General features: G+C 36.7%; 1 protein-coding gene across 4 annotated transcripts in view; it reads left to right on the forward strand.

Annotated features, from left to right (window-relative positions):
- LOC149570813 (rhodanese-like domain-containing protein 15, chloroplastic) overlaps nt 1-21,706 on the forward strand; it is an 83,926-nt gene that overhangs the window by 19,906 nt on the left and 42,314 nt on the right. For 2 of the 4 annotated variants that reach the window (XM_089812387.1, XM_089812385.1), the window contains 5 exons: nt 5,523-5,627; nt 7,503-7,576; nt 7,755-7,825; nt 7,940-7,993; nt 9,142-9,417. In XM_089812387.1, the coding sequence (XP_089668513.1) occupies nt 5,545-5,627; nt 7,503-7,576; nt 7,755-7,825; nt 7,940-7,993; nt 9,142-9,231 (372 nt within the window). In that variant the 5' untranslated portion in view covers nt 5,523-5,544 and the 3' untranslated portion in view covers nt 9,232-9,417. Of the gene's footprint in view, nt 1-5,522; nt 5,628-7,502; nt 7,577-7,754; nt 7,826-7,939; nt 7,994-9,141; nt 9,418-21,706 lie in introns of those variants that run through there. The other 2 variants (XM_089812388.1, XM_089812386.1) reach the window with 1 other exon arrangement.

The following is a 21,706-nucleotide window of genomic DNA, read 5'->3' on the forward strand; positions in this document are numbered from 1 at the left end:
CCATGATCCATATTCTAATTAATTAACTCTCCTTTAATGTTACTACAACTTTCGAGATAACCAAATGATCATTATTCATTTATAAAAGAATCAGTTATCAATCCTCGAATAAGAAGAATTATAACTTAATTAAAATGGTCAATCTAACCAATCAATTAACATAGATATACCATCCATGACCTATCAACATTCTAATAGTCTTCAATTAGAAACTTAATTGAGTGTTACTAAAGTTTGAGTCTTTTAATTTAATCGTTATCATTGTTGACAACCATAGATATACCATCCATGACCTATCAACATTTTAATAGTCTTCAATTAGAAACTTAATTGAGTCTTACTAAAGTTTGAGTCTTTTAATTTAATCGTTATCATTGTTGACAACCATATAATATCTAAGGTCATAATTCAAGTCATAAAACTTATCAATTTTGATATCAATATTTCTACAATCTCATTAAAAGAATTATATCAATTAAATCTCTACTACGTAACTTAATTATTAATTAAATCAAATTAACTCTAATTAATTTAATTAATAATTACATATCCAAGGCAACGTTCCAATTAATATCAGTTGACTAATAACTAACTAGAATTCTGTAAGATAAAAGTCAACTATAATTCAATACTCAAATGATCATATTAATAATTCAATAGTAATAATTTGTTAATATCTAATAACAAGCTATATTGAAAATCTTATTAATAAATCTATAATGACCACATTCGTCACTCTACAACAATGTTCACATTTATATTTTAATAATAACAAGTTATAATAAATCCCTAATACCAAGTATTATTGTTTCAAATAAGTTTCCCCTATGTATGTTGATTCAATTAATTGATACTCCTCCAAATTATTAACCAATTCAATTTGATTAATATCTTTTACAATACTTCAATCATTAAATAATCTTTTCTAGATTAACTCTGATCATATTAATTGATAACTATTTAAACTATTTATACTATTATTTATTAATAGTTTGTTAGACCCAACAAACATTAATAAATAATAATCTCATCAAAACTATTATTAATCGATCTAGAGAACTTTACATAAGCTTCATTAGCTAACTCTTAATACCATTAAGGTATATCAATAATTAGTTAATAATATGTAATGTATTAATAACACCATAGTTATTCAAATTATAACAATGTTATAACAGTGACTCTATGACAAGTGACTCCATGAAAATTAAATCTTAATCCATTATCATTAAAGTCTCTTCATTTAAAAACATAATATAAAATTACCATCTCTAAATTATTTAATATATATTAAATAGTATTTAATATATACTATAAAATATATAAACTATATTAAATTTTTTTTTTCTTTTAATTTTCTCTCATTTAAAAATCCATTTACTTAGATTGACTAATAATTAATTACGCTTCTTCTACTATTTACTAATCTTAATTAAATTTGATTTAATTAGATTAGATAATAAACTATATAAAACTAATGCATATTAGTAAGATTCTAATAAGAGAAAGATTACAATAATATCTTTAATTCATTCCATGCTTTGATATATTATTTTTGTGAAATTTAAGCATAAAGAACTCTTGGTTATGAGAAATGAAGAAATATCTGTCTTTGAATAAAACAGTTCCAATACGACGGCCATAACTCCGTAATGAACCGTTGGATCGGGCTGAAATTTAAATATGTTGGAAAGGGCCAAGTTGCGCCGATTTTGACCGGAGCGATCGAAGAAATTTGATTCCGATAAAAAGTTATGAATGACTGAGTTCGGGTCTATCCAAAAGGCAGCGACATGACAGTTTGTGATATTAAGAATTTCCTCTTAAAATAATTGTTCTCTAAATTTATCCAATAATTTCTCTAATGGATTTGGCCATAAATCTTGAAACCATTTTCAAATCTATTTCAATTTGATTCTAATTCGAACCCAACCCGTTTAGATCTAATGTCTCTTAATTTGGATCTAGGGTTTTCTAATGTTTTCCTCTTAGCCAAATAAAATATCTAGATTCCAATTTAATTGTAGATTCTAACACAAGAGTATTCAGACACATAAAATAGACATGATGAAGACAAGATGGGAAATAGTGCAAATAGAGTGTGAGATTATCATGAGTGCACCTGGACACTGATGCTAATCCACCATGCCTCAGAAGTCCATAGAAAATCCTTTCCTTCTCCATCATTCGCAATCCTTCCAAGATCCAAGCCAACCGAGAATCTCCAAGTGACTAAAAATGCTAGAAGAAGCATAGAAGCATGTAGAAAATATATGAGCATCTGAAGAAGAATATGAGCTTGTAACTTGCAGCTTCCATTCAGCTTCTACTTCAGCTTGTAGCTTGTAGCTTGTGGCTTGTCCAAATACACTAGGAGAGCTTCAATTTAAAGGCCTCTAAGATGCATCTAGAGTATCTCTAGAAACAACTAGAAGATAAGCATGACAACCAAGCATGAGTCTTCTCCAACCTTCTAGATAAGTCCTAAGGTTGTAGACACCATGTGCTCAAATAAAATGCTAACTTCTAAGTGTAGACAACTAGTGCATTCTTAGAGTGCAAACTTCCGTGTTGTCTACATGACAACTCCCGAGAATTTGCAAACTCCTATGTGAGCCAATATTAAAAATAATACACATTAATTAATATAATATTTAATTTACTCTTCCCAATTTAATTAATTAATTTATTAAATCTCATGCACTAACTTTAATAATTTCCACTTTTCAATCTTAATATATTTATATTTTAATCACATGAGATTTAGAATCTTTTAATAATTAAAAATATATTTGCCACTTTTATAAATTTCATTTTCCAAGACTTAATTGCTAAAATATTTATTAGCTTTAATAATATTATTATTTAGTCATTTATTTAAAAATGAACTCCAAATATATTATTATTAAAATAAATATTGTCACATTGCAACTTTTAAACTTTTAACTTTTATCTTCAAATTTAATTATTTTATTTAATTAATTTCCCAATTAATTAAATAAAATAAATATTAAAATACTATATTAATTTTCCATTAAATTAAACCATTAATTAAATCTTTTAATTAGGCTTAATTAATAGAAAATACATCAAAGACTCACAAGGTAAAAATATGAAAACCCATCATAGCCAAAATACATACAAAATCAAACCAAGGGTTTAAATCACGAATTACGTCATCCAACGTATTCGGAGGGTACTCAACTGAGATACTTGTCCTAATTTTCCAATTAGAACAAATGGCTTAAAAAGGGTTGGGATTTGGACTTGAGAATTTATCTCCCCTCTCTTATCATTGAGATAGTGTGATAGGGTACGCTCATCCTGACAATTCAGGGAAGTCGATACCCGGTACCTGCAACCTGCATAAAAACCACGCATGTACAAGCACAATATATACTAAACTAAACAGGCAATGGCAGGAAGTGGTGCATCGTGTAGATCCCGACTAGCAGGTGACTACGACTCCCTTCCTTAACCACATCAGACACGCCATACAAAAGCAAACACGCAAAACAAACACGCACACCATACACATGCAAGTATGGGGTAAGTATCCATAATAAAACACATATGATAATAAACTATCTTACTAATCATCATTAATAACTGAAAGCAATGTAGTAATCATCATGCATACATGAAATATAAAGTCTAAGTGATCTCATCACATAATAAACTGAATCCATAGCACAATATCTGATAATTTCAAAAGAATGTTGCTAACCATCAACATAAAACCAGCTCTAAAAGAGTTCAACAATGTTAGCAAAATGCGAACTAGGGGCAGGCACTACATAAATTTTCTTCTCTCTGATTTTGTCACACCTCAATCTAAGATTTGCCTCTTGATTTCTGAATTGACAATCAAAATTGCTCTAAAATCTGAATTTTGCCCTGCATTTGATTATAAATTGCCTTAAATCAGGTTGTAAATCGCGTTCGATTGCTTGCAGACTCATGTTCGGTTCTGAAGTTCACTTTTAATCTGCCCCAAATTCATATTGAATTTCACTCGAATGGTGTTGAAATGACATCCTTGACCTTCCATACATGGTGATTAACATGAAGGGGTGCGACCTATTTTATCAAGGAAGGTCAAGCTTCTTGGAATGCATTGAATTTTGAATTTTGTCCTTTAAATTTTTAAATCTCTCTTTCTTCATTAAGGGGTGCGACTTGCACTTTATAGCCAGCCCTGTCGCTGCTTGATTTAAATTCGGAACTTACATTTTAAAGCTTTCTTCTCAAGTGTTCAACTTGAGAATTACCCATCACCAACTTAGGAACGCTGCCATTGAGTTTGCTGGTACTTTTCATAGGAATGGATCCCTCTTGTAAGTTATCCTAATGAAAGCATCAATCTCTAAATTTAAATTATACTACTTTTACATTTTGTAAAATCTTCAGTATCTTCTACATTTTGATCTCAATTTATACGAGGACTGAAGGGATACCTTGGCAATCTTTATATTTCTAATGTTATTTAGTTTAACTTATTTCTTTCAACTAAAGCCTACAATATGCGTTTATACTTACGAGATCAATGTAAACTTGCTTGCGTGCTCAAAGTAGCTTTTATTTGATGAGTCTATTCTGTCTTTAAGGTTCATTTATTAAAGGATGCATGGAACAAGTTCGAAATCATTAATTTTTTTTGAATTTCTTGGTGTTTTCAATTTGTTGAGTCTTTGCTGGGTCCAGGCACTGTCTCTGAGTCCAAGTTAAGAATCAGCTTGCTGAGCCTGAGCTGAGTCCGAGTCTTGTAATTTCTTGGCCAGATTTGGGTGGTTCTATTTTGGCAGTGGTTGTGTATAGCAATGGGGAGGACAGCAATTTTGAGTGTGGAGTTGCTGAAGAATGGTTTTCTGAAATAAAAAAAAGACCTCCAGATTTTGTTGCAGATCTGAAGGTGAATTTGGAGAGTTGTGTTGAAGAATATTTCAAATTTGGAATTAGCTTTCTGTTGTAATGTCTTCTTGTAGAATTCAGTTGAGATATCAGATTTTCTATGTATTTTGTGAAGCCAATAGGGTTGACCTTTGCAATGAATTTGTAATTTCTGATTTACATATCAAATCTATGTGTTATTTCCACATTATGCAAGCATTTCTCCTCTTAGTTTTCTGTTTTAAAATCTGTTTGATGAAGAGTGTGTGTGTTATTTACACCAATTCTCTCTGATGCTTTCTGTTTATATCGATACATCTGGGCTACTTGTGTTATGCAGCTCTGCATCCAATAGGAGTCATATAACTAGCACTTTTAAGAAGCTATTTTAATTGACTCTATGTAACAATTTACCAATTTATGGTATACAATTATGTCAATCCAGAAATTATTCACTGGTAGGTTTGAAATTTCAAACATTTTCTTATTGGCGAGTAGATGGCTCCCATTTCCTTACAACCTACTTCTAATATTTGATTAAAGTGATTGTTGTAAAATGGTTGCTGTTTTTTAACCTTTTAATATTTGATTACAGTCCATCAAATTTTGATGATTTTTTGTTGCATTTTTAGAATACAAGCATCTAGGATATCTATGGAGATGACACCACCAAGGAGTGTGCCTGTACAGGTTGCTCACGAGCTTCTCCAAGCTGGGCAGCGTTATTTGGATGTAAGGTGAATGGTATTTCCTTTCTGGTTTTGTCCTTCGACTTTCAGCTTTGTTCATTGTGGGTTCCCAATATATATGCATACAATTTGCATCTGATAGCTTCAATAGGGATAACAATTTACAGGATTAAGCTGTTTAAGTGCTTGGACATATTGAGATTACATCCTTTAATGTCTTGACAAGGTGTAGGTTAAGTGTATGCCTTGGTTTTATTCTTACCCAGTGAGGCATTATTCTTATACCAACTTCCTTTCAGGTAAGGCAAATCCCTTTTGCCTAGTTAACACAATGGAAAGGTGTTTAGCCAAGTAACTCCTTCATTCTCCCTGTTAAGTTTGACCACTCCAGTGAGGGGAGTCTGGGGAGCTTCCCCAGTGATCCTGGTTACTGGTAGTGCCCACTAATATGCCTTCATTTGTCTATTTGCCCGAGTCAAGGTTCAAACTCTAAATGGTTCCCTGGAAGATTTACTGGTTCCACTTTAGTATGTATTCTACTACCTGTAAGCCCTTTGAGGGCAGGTGGGAATTATATACATGAAGTTCCTCATGATCTTGCAAGGATTTCTTTGACATTTAGAGTAGTTTTTTAGCACTGCAATCTTGAATTCTCCATCTTCAATCTCTGCTATGCAATGAAATATATGGCAACTGCAGTTTGTAAAGGTTCACTAGCTACAGGATATGTCTTGTATACTCATTATTCATTACTAAGTTGTAAACTTTTTCAAACCAATGTACTGCTATCTGCAACCATTTTATCTCTCTATTTTTGGTCAACATAGGATTCAGTCAACAAATTTCGAGATAAGATTTTTCCCCAGGATTTTTTCTTGGGGAGTAGTTGGGCTTTAGACTTGCAACCAAAGGATTTTGCTTTTCACATCATCAATTAATTAAATTTGTAGTTGAATATGGTCAATCAGGTCAATCACAATTTGACTTTTTTTGGAGAAAGAGAATTAATAGTTGCATACATGGGTGGTTATGCTCCCAAATGACAATTTATATGCCTCTAGGACATGGTAGATAAGTGCTCTATTTTGGTTAAAAAGCTCACTCTTTGCGGTGTGGGGAAGTTTTTAGGACCAGTGAGATCGGGACACACTAAAAGCCACCAATGTCTACTCGATAAGCAGGTAGTTTCGGCTTGAAACTTATAAGTGTCTCTAAGGATATTCAAATGATATGGAAGTTATACGACACTTACTTTGACATCCACTGTTATCCTTTCTGTTGGTTTTGACTCTTAATTTTTTCATAGGATGTGGAAATGCACATGATATTGAAGTTGGCAAATTAGACATCTAAATTGGGTGGCATCTGTTTCATAATGGGAAGCTGGACATCCATGTAAATTCTTTCGCTTCTGCGTGGAAGTTGTGTAGATATCACATTCTTGTCGGGAACATCAACGGATGTTTTCATTAAGTCCTGAATGAGAGATGCAAATAATGACAAGGCTTGAGTTCTTTTCCTGGGCATTGAACAACACAGAATTATAAATGAGTAAACACCTTTAGAAACAGAGCCTCTAAAGAAAGAAAATCCCAAGTGATAACAGAATAATAAATAAACAAGCCTTCAAACTGCACTGTCATTGTAGCCAATATGCTGTCCTTTTGATTCTTGATTGTTGCTGCTGCCTGTGTTTGTGCTTCTATTGCTCCAATTGTGTCTGCTTGTTTATTTTGATTTTTATTCATAGAATGATCAATGAATAATAACCAAAGAATTTATATTTGTGAATGGAAAATTTGTGTTAGTCTTAAGAGGGGAATGAGCAACTCGGGTTCCTGACAATGATACAGATTTTTTATTGTTTTAGTAGTACAAAGATGCTACTTTTAACCTGTAAATTAATTCTCGTGATGTATGCAGGACAGCTGAGGAGTTCAATGCAGGACATGTTGAAGGTTCTATAAATGTTCCATACATGTTCAAAGAGGGGGGAGGTCAGTTTAAATTACAAAATGTTGAGTACTATAAATATTTCTGAATTTCCATTTTAGAGTCTATGCAGGGTATCTGAGTCTTATATAATAATTGGCATATAACACCTCCAGAGAAGTATTGGAGCATATATAATTTACAAAATTTGATAAGTTTAGATTGCACTTGATGCATATGCAGGGATGGTAAAGAACCCTAATTTCATCCAGGAGGTATCATCACTTTTCAGCAAGGATGCTGAAATACTTGTGGTATGCCAATGCCTGCTGTATGTTGGATGCAATGTTTCTCATCTATGGTTCTCAAGTGTATGCTTCTATAACTTTAGTATGTGCTGCTGATTTGTTTTCTGGTTTGTCTTGCAGGGTTGCCAAAGTGGTCGAAGGTCTCTTATGGCAGCAAAAGATCTTATTGCTTCTGTAAGTGCATTATTATCTTCAAAGCATAGTTAATACTTTCTTCTCTCTGTGTACACTGATATATATCTTCAAAGCCCCTATTATTATTCTTGACAAAGGCTTGTTTTTTATGATCAGTTTTAGGTCCCATATATTAATTTCACTGACTAATGAGCGTCATGTTCATGTGTATTCTTTAAAGCTGGATCATTGCTATGTTAGGATCTCAATGCAAAAGTCTTCAGTTGCTGCAAGTTCAATACTCTGCTCTAACTGGTAATGCATATAACAGAACAGAAAACCAAAACCCAGCATAGCAGATAATGCAAATACTCAAGTATTATCTGCCCCATACTCTGTTGACTCACAATGGAGAAAGAAAAAAATTATGCATACAGAAAAGATAGCAGCAGGAAAAAAATCCTTCTATTCCTGAACTTGAATAAAACAAAAATTCATATCCAAAATGGCTATCTGAACACTGTCCTCAAAAATCCATTTCTGAGCTATTCCAGCCATCTATCCCCCAATGATCATAACTGCTATTTTAAAAACTAAAAATCTCCTAAATAATCTACTGTGGCAGTTGAAAGCCCACCGACATTTTCTACAAAATTTCATAATATATCTGAGCATAAAAGAAACTGATGCACAGCATGAGACATGGCATTTAAAGATTAGTTCAATGTCATCATCTTTTAAAATTCTGAAACTTCTGGTTCAAAAAACTTAAGAAACTGACTGCCATGATGTGCCCTTCTATCATGTTAGCTCTACGATTCTTCACATAATTTCTTACTTGGCTTCCAACCTTTTGTTGGATCTTAAAGCCTTCTCCTCTGCTAGTTTGTTCTCTTTCTGTATTCCTAGCTTCTTGCAAGTTTTGTATCACCTTTACCTGTCCTTCACCAAAAGTCATTTTTGCTCCTGTCACTTGTCCAGCCTTTGTTGCACCTTCTGACAAACAATAAAAAAACATGAATCAAATTAATGGAATCAAAATTTTACATGGGCACTTCCTCCTTTTTTGCATTATACCATTTAGACATGCTTTTAAATCTGTATCTTTTCCATGACTTGGTGTGCTATCAGAGACTATCTAGAGTCCATTTTCCACATCATCCATTTTTGGTGCCATATTATCTATTTTTTCTGCTTTTCTTTCACAGGAGGAAGGCGTTGATGCATACAGATCATGCACATCAGACCTAGGCTCAATTGTTTTCCCTGTGTTAGGTATTTTCCAATTATACAAATAAGATATAATAAATGTGGACAATTTTTTGAATGTCCACACTTCTAGTTGGTCTTGAGAAAGGCCTAGTTGTGTATTTGCATGTAACTTATCTAGGTAGCTAAGCTTATTGAAGATTACTGTTTTTTCTATTGTAGTGTTAGAAGACAGTAGGTGAATGGCAATAATAGAAGCTTAAATCTACTCTAAATCTGATCTAAAAGTTTTAATCAAATGTGGTTTATATCAGCAATAGCAATAAATGCACCAAAATGTGAAGCAAACATGTAGCACAATGTTTAATGTAGGGAAACCATTTTCGAAAAAAAATCCACAAAAGAAGAGATCAATAACTTGTATAATCAACAAAATGTAATACAACACATGTGCTCTACTCTCTGAGTCTTCAATCCAACTTGCAAAGGAAAAAAATGCCAAACTTGATGCAATTTCACTTCCAAGCACCTGCTAAATAGAAATATGATACAAAAATGACATACAAGTTTGAAAACCCAATGACTCTTAGCTTGGAATAATCAATTTTGTAATATCCCTTTCCCGATATGTACTAAAACTCTTGATAAAAACTTACAAATTTTAAACTGAACAATAAACTTGTATTTGATATAAATTGCAGAACTTAAATCGATTTTATAACCAGCAGAGATGCATACGAGAAAACCCAGAAAAGTGTGTTTATTTCCTCCAACTTTCAGAAGTACATATTTAAACTAGCAATGAATACAAATAGTTGCCAAATAACGTTATTGTACTATACATCAGCAATACAATAACACGCAACCATCCAGAAAATCCAATCTTATAAACAAAAATAACAGTCAGATTGGCAATATAGATAAACCTATAAGAAGGCTAGGTTTGCATCCAACCTCCAAAGCTTCTTCAGGGGCTTGCGTCTTCGAAGAAATAACCAGTAACTGTTTCCAGCTTCCAGCTTAATATCTATTTTAATATTATAATCTTCATACTTTCCCATGTGGAGCTTGTTGTACCTTTATCACTTTTCCCAATGTGATGCATGCTTTTTTAAGCAATGTGGGATAAAACACCTTTTTTGTCCTTTAGTCACTTAAATGAACATAGTACTTTTTAAAAAATAAAGTGACAAGTTAAATGAACTTTAAAATTCACTTAGCCAGTAAACCATATAATTGTCAGGCATTAAAATAAGTATAACTGATCAAACGAACTTGGATAAGCATGTGCAATAGCTCGTTGGAAAGCTCTCGGCGAGACGCTTCCAAACCAATACTGAGATATCAAGAATACTGAGCTCTGTTTATTTACTAAAAATAGTAAGCATCCAGACATGCATTATAAGGATGGTTCACCATTGCTTGAAATTTTTGAATTATCCTCACTTGTGCTATCACTAACCATATGCTCATGTGAAAATGTACAGCTGCTGTCATAAAATTTAGAATTTTCAAACTCATCAACTTGTTGGTCCATAGAATTTTTCTCATCATGGAAAGTCTCAAACGGAAAACACGTGATTGAATTACATTGTTTACCTTCACATCTACCCATGTTATGAATTTTTTCAACGATTTGCGTGATTTCTTGTGCCCATGAACCACGATTATCTTCTTCAAAAGTGACTGCCCCACTCGTTTGATTTTCAACTTTGTGGATAGAGTAATGTGTTAAACTCAATTGAAGGCATAGCTCATCTACCTCACTCTCCTTGTCCCTCCCAAATTTTTTTTCTAGATCTCTATCTATTAATAGTTACAAGTACTCAAATTTTATCATTTTCAAAGTTTCAAAAATAGTATGTAAAAGAGGACTTGTGACACCACATGCACTACCATGTCTCTCTTCTATCACAATCTTCCGCATGAGATCCTCAACCAATTTGGAAGAATCATCCATCCTTGTCAACACTTGGACAATCTTGTCCTCTTTGACCAAAAACATATCTAATAAGTCAAGGAGTGATAATGGTTTTTGACCATTTCCTTCGAACACAAGTGGGCTGCTCTCCATAGAATTTTCTGATTTTTCATCACCTAGGGGAACACCAATTTCAGATATGTCCTCTAACTCAACGCGTGCTATATCATCTATCCTGCCAACATTGCGGTCCATTTGCTCCTCAAAATTTGATATAATTTCCAGCCCAGTATCACCATAAAATTTATCCAAGTTAATTTCCATGTCACCAAATAAGATGCTGGAGTTTTCCATGTCTAAATAAGATAGGGAGTTGCCAATGTTGGTGGTTTGGTCAACTCTTCTACATGGGCCATCAATATGCTTATCAGAAGGACCAGTGTAAACAGTTCCATAAGATACTTCTGTCTCCCAATTTCCTGCTAGTATACTTGTGCCATCATTAGTGTTTTGCATATTATCATGCGAAGGTTGCTCTTCCTTTTTAGTACTACTATCAAGTTGATTAATGTCTTCCTTATGCAAAATTCTGTAATTGCCCTCTGCAAGGAGAACTCGAGCCATATCATAGTATTTGTTTCTTATCATATCCATCTCGTTTTGTAGCTCTAGCTGAAAGTCCACGTATTCCCTAAAGGGTAATTCTTTTTGAATTTGTGAAGGAAGTTTGTTATACTCATCATACATATCAAGTACCTTTGTTCTTACATCAAGTTGTGAATCTTGGGCTAATTGTTGTTGTAGCTTCAGAATATCTTTGCTGGTTTTATCTAGGTCCTGTATCTTCCCTATGGCTAAATACTACGTTTCTGTAGTTGTGGACCAAACACTGTAGTAACCCCTATCCTACCTAGCCTTAGTAGTTTTCAAGTTTTCTGATATCTGAGTATTCTTATGGTTTGCATATCAAACTCAGGGAAAGTTTGATATAATCACTTGCCCGACACATAAGATAACTCTGATTAAACAATTGAATCCAGGAATTAATCACTATATTAAGAATTTAAACTTCCAAATTGGTCGTTTTCTTTAGGATGCCCACTGAAATGTTCTTTTATTATGATATAAAGTTGTACGTAGTCTTAGATGATCAAATTAGAGTTTCTTGAACATAGGGGACTTTGATAAACTTCTTACAAACTGAACTAATGACTCAATACATATGTAGAAAATGAATTTTCAACATATTAGAACTGTCTTGAGTTTAATCTCTCAAACATATGATAGAAGATACCAATATGTTTTTTGCCTGAGAGCAATAAAATTCTGTTGTCTCTATTTGAAGAAAAAAAATGATCATGAAAATATTTGCCTCTAGATATATCAAGATTGTAGACCTATTTTTCAGAATAGACGATCATCTCCCTTTTTGGAAGAGTCAAAAACTTCATTGCTCTTTACAAATTTCATACTGTTCTAAGAATTGCTTGAGCTTGTAGTTTAAATTTAGATGCTTGGATGTGTCCTTCAATGCTTCAATTATAGATTCATAACAATGAGCTGGTGGGTTCTGATTTACAATATGGAACTCTGATAGGGTAAACCGACGTTTTTTTTTTTGGCTATTTCTAAAGATTGATAAATCTTTTGGACTATAGTGTTTTTGTGGTTCATCAATATTTCTAGTGTCAATCTCTAAATGTGCTTTACTCGGGATGCTATTAACTACTCCTAGGTGAATCTCCAAGACACCTATCATCCCTACACTGTCCACAAAGTCAGACTCCAAAACATGCTTTTCAATAGCTAGCGCCAACTCAAAAACAGTGAGTCTTGCAAATGTTTGATGGTGCGTTATTTTCCAAAATACCTCGCATGTGCCGTTGCCATGTTCAGACACTTAGTTAGCCCTTCATGATAACTATTCTTACACTTGCGAGGGTAGGATTAACACAGCCATAGATCTTAGTGATACCCCCCGATCTTTTAACTTATCGCCTACACACCATGCCTCCACCCAGGCATAGACTAAATAATATAAAATACCAATGCTTAGTTGTTATAATTCTGTCCATGTATCGCCCAATTTCAATATATATAGCTCGACATCTAGTTTCTCGTGAGTAATACGTGGCTCTCGAATCTCCTGTTCCTAGTCCTAAGCCCATTACTGCCAACAATGGATATTGAGACTAGATCATGCAGACCCCCATATTTCTCACAGTGCATCCGGCTGCAACAAGTGCCAAAAGCCCTTGATGGTTTCCATTCACTTGCTCGAACTTCAACAACAGTTGATGAATTAAATAAACTTCAATGAAATCCCGCGTTTACTGGTGAGCAATGAAAGATGTTGATTGGAACTTGGAAGAGTTGACTCGATGCCAATGTTGGAGCTTTCCACAGCTCCTCTCTAAGATAGTCTGCCTGCCACCTGCCTGTAGAGTCTGCCAGTTCTCGTGAATGGTGAGGATAGTTCCCAAACCGTGGCTAATCTACAATGCTGAATACCCTTAATACTGGTGGATTACTACTTGCGTGACTTCCTGCTGGAGAATATATCAGACATCTGACTGTGGTATTTTCCTTCCTCGAATCTTTGTAACCTGTGATGTTTAAGCTTATAACCTACCCCTAGCATGTGAGTATGGCTTCCACAGGACTCTTAGCAATGTTGTTCAAACACCAATTGCTGAGGTGAATACCATACGAATACTAATGTGTGGATGTAATGGTCTAGTTCCCCATTCCCAGAAGCTTGGATACCAATCTCTTGGATTTTTAATTTAATTGGCAATGTGCATGGTAGGGGAGCAAATGGGAGGCTTGGGAGTAATTGTACGATGGGAAACAATGTTCGTACGGTGAGGATGGATGTAATGACCCTCTCTATAAAGGCCACAGAAACCCTCAAACTGAACTTAGGAATTTTGTCAAACACTTGGCGTGTAACAGTAACAATATTCAGAATATGGTAATTTCAGATTTGATACTTTCAGAATATAATCACAGAATTACAATATATATAAAGCCATTGAACTATATTTCAATTACAATGCAATGAATTCTGAAATTATTTTATTACCAATTCTGAACTGATTATTACAATGTCTGTATGACAGCAAATTTACCCAAAAATTGACATATATTTCAGAATGCAAGAACCTGGTTTGAAGAACTATGGGAGAACACCACGTTTTGCTGCAGATCGTTGATGAAGACCTCCAACCGCACCCCCAAACTGTCCTTAATTTGCTGCTGCTGCCCAAACTAGCAGGGCCGTACCAGGCCGTACCTGTACGGCTGCTGAAATAAAATAATATTAGGGTTTTGGGACCCCCAAATGCAAGGAAAATGGGTGCCTAGGGTTAGGTAGTAACCCTGTAAAACCATAAAAAAATAACTCCAAGGGGTTGAGGAGATATGAGCAATTATGTGGTTCCGAACCTTGCTTTGCCAATTCTGAAAATACACTTATTCTGTCTTCAAACTCTTGTCAAATGCTTCTCCAATGATAGGGCAAATCTGAAATCCTTATTCCAACCAAAAAAAAAACCCTAACAACAAATTCTCAATAAGCTCCAATGAGATGGCTGAATACCAACTCCAATTATGCAACAATTCAGGTGATATTTCACACCCTCAAAGTCGCCAATCCAAGGGAGTGATTCGTTCCCAAAGATCGAATAATTTGCAGATCCAAAGTCCACAAATGTCTTCACAATGAAGAAGTAGAAGAGTTCTCCAATCCAAGCATGTCCAAATGAGAGGCCCAGCCCTCAATTTATTCACTTTTCTAAGAAGTTGCTAGAACTTCTAGAAACATCCTTTATAATTTCTCATTATAATGCACTTTTTTATAATAAAGTAATTTTATAAAATAAAAAGTGCAACTCAAATTAAAATTATAACATGTGGGCTCCAATATCACATAATGATAAAATATAACCTCTTAACACTTCTTCAAGAGCAAGATATGACTATCTGATCCGCAGAATTGACTCTCTTTCCACACCATTTGCCTACGAGAGTCTGGAATAGGCAAATCCATGATCAATGTCATGTCGAACTAAAGAGGGGACATTACAGTCCGCCCCTCCTGAAATTGCTTGGCCTCAAGCAATCTCAACGCCGGGTGCTGCAAAATAGCCTCCCCCTCCCAAGTAGCATCCTCAACAGGTAAATCTTTCCACTTAACCAAGTATTTTCTGATCACCCTTCTACGAAGCTGCTTTTCTCTGCTCTCCAGGATGGATTCTGGTACTAAAATCAATTTTCCCTCATCGTCTAAAGGAGGTAATACTGCAGAAGGCACCACATTCTGACCCAACGCCTTCTTGAGGCGTGACACATGAAACACATTGTGCACTCTGCTGTCTGCGGGAAGCTCCAGCTCATAAGCCACTTCACCAACTCGCCTAATAATCCTGAATGGTCCATAATAGCGTGGCTTAAGTTTCTCTGCCCCACTCTTCTTAAGAGTAGATTGCCTGTGTGGCTGCAACATGAGGTAAACCATATCATCTACCTCAAAACTACGCTCAGTTCTCTTCTGGTTTGCATACTGCTTCTGCTGGTTCTGAGCTCTTGCAATATTGTCTTTGAGGGTAGCAACTATATCCTTACTCTCCTGTAATAATTCACCTGCACTGGGTACCCGGCTGTCGCTCAACAACAAATCCAAGAAACTAGGTGCTTCATAACCGTAAAGTGCCATGAAGGGTGTCATCTGTATAGTCATATGATATGTAGTATTGTAACAATACTCGCAGAGATATATCCATCTGACCCAAGCTCGCTGCTGAGCTGCCACATAATTCCTTAAATACCCTTCCACCCATTTGTTCACAATTTCTGTTTGGCCATCGGTTTGTGGGTGCTAGCTAGTGCTGGGTGTAAGCTCCGTGCCACATAACCGGAATACCTCCTGCCAAAAGTGACTCATGAAACGGCTATCCCTATCACTCACAATGTTCTGAGGCAAGCCGTGCAATCTGAAAACCTCCCGAAAGAAAACCTCTGCCACCTGAGCTACTGAATGTGTAGTGGTGATAGGAAAGAAATGAGCATATTTCGTTAATCTATCTACCACCACATAAATACAATCTCGTCCTTGTACCTTGGGCAAACCTGTGATAAAGTCCATGGAGATGCATTCCCACTTCCTGTCGGAAATCGGAAGTGGCTGTAGGAGTCCTGCCGGATAGCTGTGTTCTTGTTTGTTTTGCTGGCAAACAAGACACTCTCGAACATACTGCAAAACATCAGCTTTCAGCCCTTTTCCAAGTGAACCGCTCTCGAACTGACTTGTAAGTCTTGAAGTACCCGGGATGGCCTGCTGTCGGTGAGTCGTGAAGTGCTCTCATAATCAGTTGCTTAACCTTCGATCCTGAGACTAGGTAAATCCTGTTCTTGTAAATGATCAAATCATCCACAAGTGTGTATCTGGTATCAATCACTGTTCCCTCTACTATATCGGAGGCCCATGTATCCCTGGCATACTCTGCTATAATCAAGTGTCGCCAATCCTCTGATATCTGAACCATAAGAGTGAGGTGTGGCTTTCGAGATAGAGCATCTGCAACAACATTCTGAGTTCCCTTGACATATGAGATGTCAAAATCATATGCCTGCAACTTACTTACCCACATTTGTTGGCGATCATTCAGGTCCTGCTGTCCCAAGAAATGCCTCAGACTGTTATGATCAGTTTTAATACAAAACTTGTTACCCACAAGATATTGTCTGAATTTGGCCAAAGCATGCATGATGGCCAACATCTCCTTATCATATATACTGAATGAACGCTCAGGGCCTCTGAGCTTCCTGCTCTCATAAGCTATGGGGTGCTTATTCTGCATAAGTACAGCACCTACTCCCTCTCCAGATGCATCACATTGAAGCTCAAATGGCTTCGTGAAATCAGGTAATGCTAGAACTGGGCACGTAGTCATTATCTCCTTAAATCTCATAAAACAGTCCTGTGCCTTCTGAGTCCACACAAATTCCCCTTTTTTCAGTAAATCTGTCATGGGAGCTGCATGTCGTGAGTAGCCACTGACAAACCTGCGATAAAAACCACATAAACCAAGGAACCCCCTTAACTGTGTAAGGTTCTCTGGTGGAGGCCAATCAACAATAGCGCGAATCTTTTCAGGATCCATCCGCACTCCCTCTGCACTAATGATGTGTCCTAAATATAACAACTCGGTCATCCCTAAGTCACATTTGGACTCCTTTGCATACAAGGACTCCTTCTGTAGAATGCTCAACACCGTCTCCAAATGCTCTAGATGCTCCTGCCATGATCGACTATAAATCAAAATGTCATCAAAAAACACCAGCACGAATTTCCTCAACTGATGGTGGAAAACTCTGTTCATAGTGGACTGGAAAGTGGCAGGTGCATTGGTCAGGCCGAAAGGCATGACTACAAACTCAAAGTGCCCACAATGACATCTGAAAGCAGTTTTCTCAATATCCTGTTCACGGACTCTGATCTGGTGATATCCTGATCTCAAATCAATTTTCGTGAAATAACAGGCCCCATGCAATTCATCTATCAACTCATCAATGCGAGGAATAGGATACCTGTTCTTAATGGTTCTCTTATTTAATGCCCTGTAATCAATACACATCCGAAGCGTTCCATCCTTCTTTTTTACCAAAACAACAGAAGATGCAAAAGGTGACTTACTAGGTCGGATGTGCCCCATAGCTAGCAACTCCTCAATGGTCCTTTCGATCTCATCCTTGAGTCGCTTTGGATGTCGATATGGTGTGATCATGATAGGTTTAGCACCTTCCTCCAGTTCAATAATATGCTCAATACCTCTGTCCAGTGGCCTGCCTGGTGGAATCTCACTGAATACCTTTTCGTACTTAATCCTCAACTTCTGAATATCAGGATGATATTCCACCTTATGTTGCTCCTCCTGTGTAGGTATCAAAGTACAAACTGCTGCCCACTCTATATCATTATGCCTAGTTAATCTCTCCAGCCGCCTAAATGAGATAGTCCTGATGTCTCCATTACGGATAGCCTTTAGCACATGAATCCTACCATTTATTTCGAATTGTATCTCCATATCCTCTAATCTTAGGGTAACCACCTTCAATGAATGTAGCCACTGCATCCCAAGTACTATGTCCATGTCACCCATGTTGACCACATGATAATCCGCCTTAAACTCATAGTTGTTCAAGCGCAAAGGCAAGTCTCGTACCATCCTATCACAACGAAGAGTGTATCCATCAGCTACCTTGACTCTTAGTCCTTCGAACTCCTCAGTAATGAGTCCACGCTTCTCTACAAATCGTGCATCAATGAAATTATGCGTGGCACCTGTGTCCAACAATGTAATAACCTTCTGTCCAGCCAAGACTCCCTGAAGTCTGAAAGATCCCTCTCTCTGGATACTAGACAGTCGTGCTTCCTGTAAATGTAGCTCTGTTTCCTGCCTTTGCCCTGCACTGTCTATCTCCTGCTCTCCCTCTGCTTCATTAGAATCCTCATCATGATGTTCTGAACCATCTGAATTTGAGCCTTCGTAATAAGCCCACATTGCTCGATTGGCCTTCCCTTTTGGCCTCATAGGACAGTCATGGCCGTACTCATACGGGCCTTTGCAATAGAAGCATAGCTTCTTCCTACGCAAGTCATTAAGTGTCTCTTTGTCCAGCCTCTTACTTTCTTCCTTAGGTAGCTGTGCCTCTCTATGAAAGGGTTTCCTGTCCTTATCTTTTCCTGAAGGGAAACTCTTTGCCTGAAATTTATTTTTAGAAGTTGAAGAGGAATCCATGTCACGAGCTTTCTTAATGGCTTCCTGCAAAGTGGGAGGGTTGAGAGCTTTAATCCACCCTCTCAACGGATCAACTAACCCATCCATAAATAAAACCAATAGCCTTCGTTCAGATACATCTGTTACTAACACTGCAAGTTTCTGAAACTCTGAAATGTATGTTTCCAATGAGCCCCACTGTTTAAGCTGGGCTAATTCCTTGAAATGGAGTTCTGGATCTTTCTTATCAAAACGTTCAATCAATCTCTCCGTAAACTCCACATATGAGGTAATGTGTGCATGACCCATAGTGATCATACCATGATGCCACCATTCGTGTGCTAACCCATCCAGGTGAATTGCTGCATAATTAATAGCTTCTTCCTCAGACATAGGATTCAATTGAAAGTATGTGTCAAGCTTTTGAACCCAAGCTCTTGCTGTAGACTTCCCCGAGCCATCATAATATGGTAACTGTAGTTTTCCTACTTTCTTTCGTAGCTCATAGTTCTGAGTCCTGTCTTGTCCACGGGGCATATGCTTCATTTGCACATCCATATACACTCTAAAGGTGATTGCAGCTGTAAAATCTGGTCCTCCTGCTTCCCAATCTCTCCTCAGCTGATCCTGTATGTCAGTGATCTGGGGTTCTGGTACCGGCTGCTCTGGAGCTCTAGGAAGGAACGTAGGAATCATAGGCCTCGAACTTACTGTCCGAGCTTGCTGGGGGGCATGACCGAAATTGTTCCCAATTTGTTCGCCTCCATTATGTCTCTCATCCTGATTATTCCCATTCTGATTGTGACCATTCTGATTATTTCCTCCACCTATGTTAGCGTTCAACCCCATTTGTCGAGCCATCATCTGCATCATAAGCTCCATTCTCTGATTCTGTTCTTGTGCTCTTTGTTTGGCTAATCGCTGTCCCTGTGCCAGGGTGTCTAATAACTGTAAAAATCTTTCCTCTTGCGGATCTGGACCGGCATTCCCGCTTCTATCCATATTGTAGTCGTAGTCTTGATCAAAAAATACCTCCCCTGTGTCTGTATGACTGGATTCTATGTCCACCTGGATAGATGAGCTAGACTGTTCGCTCTGCAGGTCAGAAATCCTATCTTGTCTTGCTTTGGTATTGCGGAAATTATAAGGCCTTTGTCGCATGCTCTGATTTTAGTGTTTTGACATTTCGTCAAACACTTTCCCTCCTATCCAGCTGTTCCAAATTCCCTATAAGACCTCCACAGGATGGTAGGACTTATAGCTCTGATACCACTGTAATGACCCTCTCTATAAAGGCCACAGAAACCCTCAAACTGAACTTAGGAATTTTGTCAAACACTTGGCGTGTAACAGTAACAATATTCAGAATATGGTAATTTCAGATTTGATACTTTCAGAATATAATCACAGAATTACAATATATATAAAGCCATTGAACTATATTTCAATTACAATGCAATGAATTCTGAAATTATTTTATTACCAATTCTGAACTGATTATTACAATGTCTGTATGACAGCAAATTTACCCAAAAATTGACATATATTTCAGAATGCAAGAACCTGGTTTGAAGAACTATGGGAGAACACCACGTTTTGCTGCAGATCGTTGATGAAGACCTCCAACCGCACCCCCAAACTGTCCTTAATTTGCTGCTGCTGCCCAAACTAGCAGGGCCGTACCAGGCCGTACCTGTACGGCTGCTGAAATAAAATAATATTAGGGTTTTGGGACCCCCAAATGCAAGGAAAATGGGTGCCTAGGGTTAGGTAGTAACCCTGTAAAACCATAAAAAAATAACTCCAAGGGGTTGAGGAGATATGAGCAATTATGTGGTTCCGAACCCTGCTTTGCCAATTCTGAAAATACACTTATTCTGTCTTCAAACTCTTGTCAAATGCTTCTCCAATGATAGGGCAAATCTGAAATCCTTATTCCAACCAAAAACAAACCCTAACAACGAATTCTCAATAAGCTCCAATGAGATGGCTGAATACCAACTCCAATTATGCAACAATTCAGGTGATATTTCACACCCTCAAAGTCGCCAATCCAAGGGAGTGATTCGTTCCCAAAGATCGAATAATTTGCAGATCCAAAGTCCACAAATGTCTTCACAATGAAGAAGTAGAAGAGTTCTCCAATCCAAGCATGTCCAAATGAGAGGCCCAGCCCTCAATTTATTCACTTTTCTAAGAAGTTGCTAGAACTTCTAGAAACATCCTTTATAATTTCTCATTATAATGCACTTTTTTATAATAAAGTAATTTTATAAAATAAAAAGTGCAACTCAAATTAAAATTATAACATGTGGGCCCCAATATCCCATAATGATAAAATATAACCTCTTAACACTTCTTCAAGAGCAAGATATGACTATCTGATCCGCAAAATTGACTCTCTTTTCACACCATTTGCCTACGAGAGTCTGGAATAGGCAAATCCATGATCAATGCCATGTCGAACTAAAGAGGGGACATTACAATGGAGACAAGGCCGTATAGAGGTGATAACTGGAATTGGCGTACGGTGGGGAGAATGTGAAGTACAGTGACCCAAATCAATGATGCCCATACGGTGGCTGGAGCAATGAGGCAGTATCTTCGAACAAAGGGTCGTACATTGGGAGAGATGGTTGTACAGTTAGAATTGAGAGTCGTACAATAGGAATCCTTATTTGGCCGTACACTATGTTTAGTAATGCCGTACATAGGGAAAACTCCAAGCCATACAGAGAGCAAGGCTAGTTGGAGGGAAGTCGCATGTAATGATGGCCAGGAAAGCCATATAGTAGGCCATAAGGGGAATAGGTGGAGGAAACAATGAAGGTACGGGGTGAGGTAGAAGATGTGGGGGAAAGT

This window comes from Cupressus sempervirens, chromosome 2, assembly GCF_028749045.1.
Source record: "Cupressus sempervirens isolate cs-2001-9-10 chromosome 2, ASM2874904v1, whole genome shotgun sequence".
NCBI classification, from domain to species: Eukaryota; Viridiplantae; Streptophyta; class Pinopsida; order Cupressales; family Cupressaceae; genus Cupressus; species Cupressus sempervirens.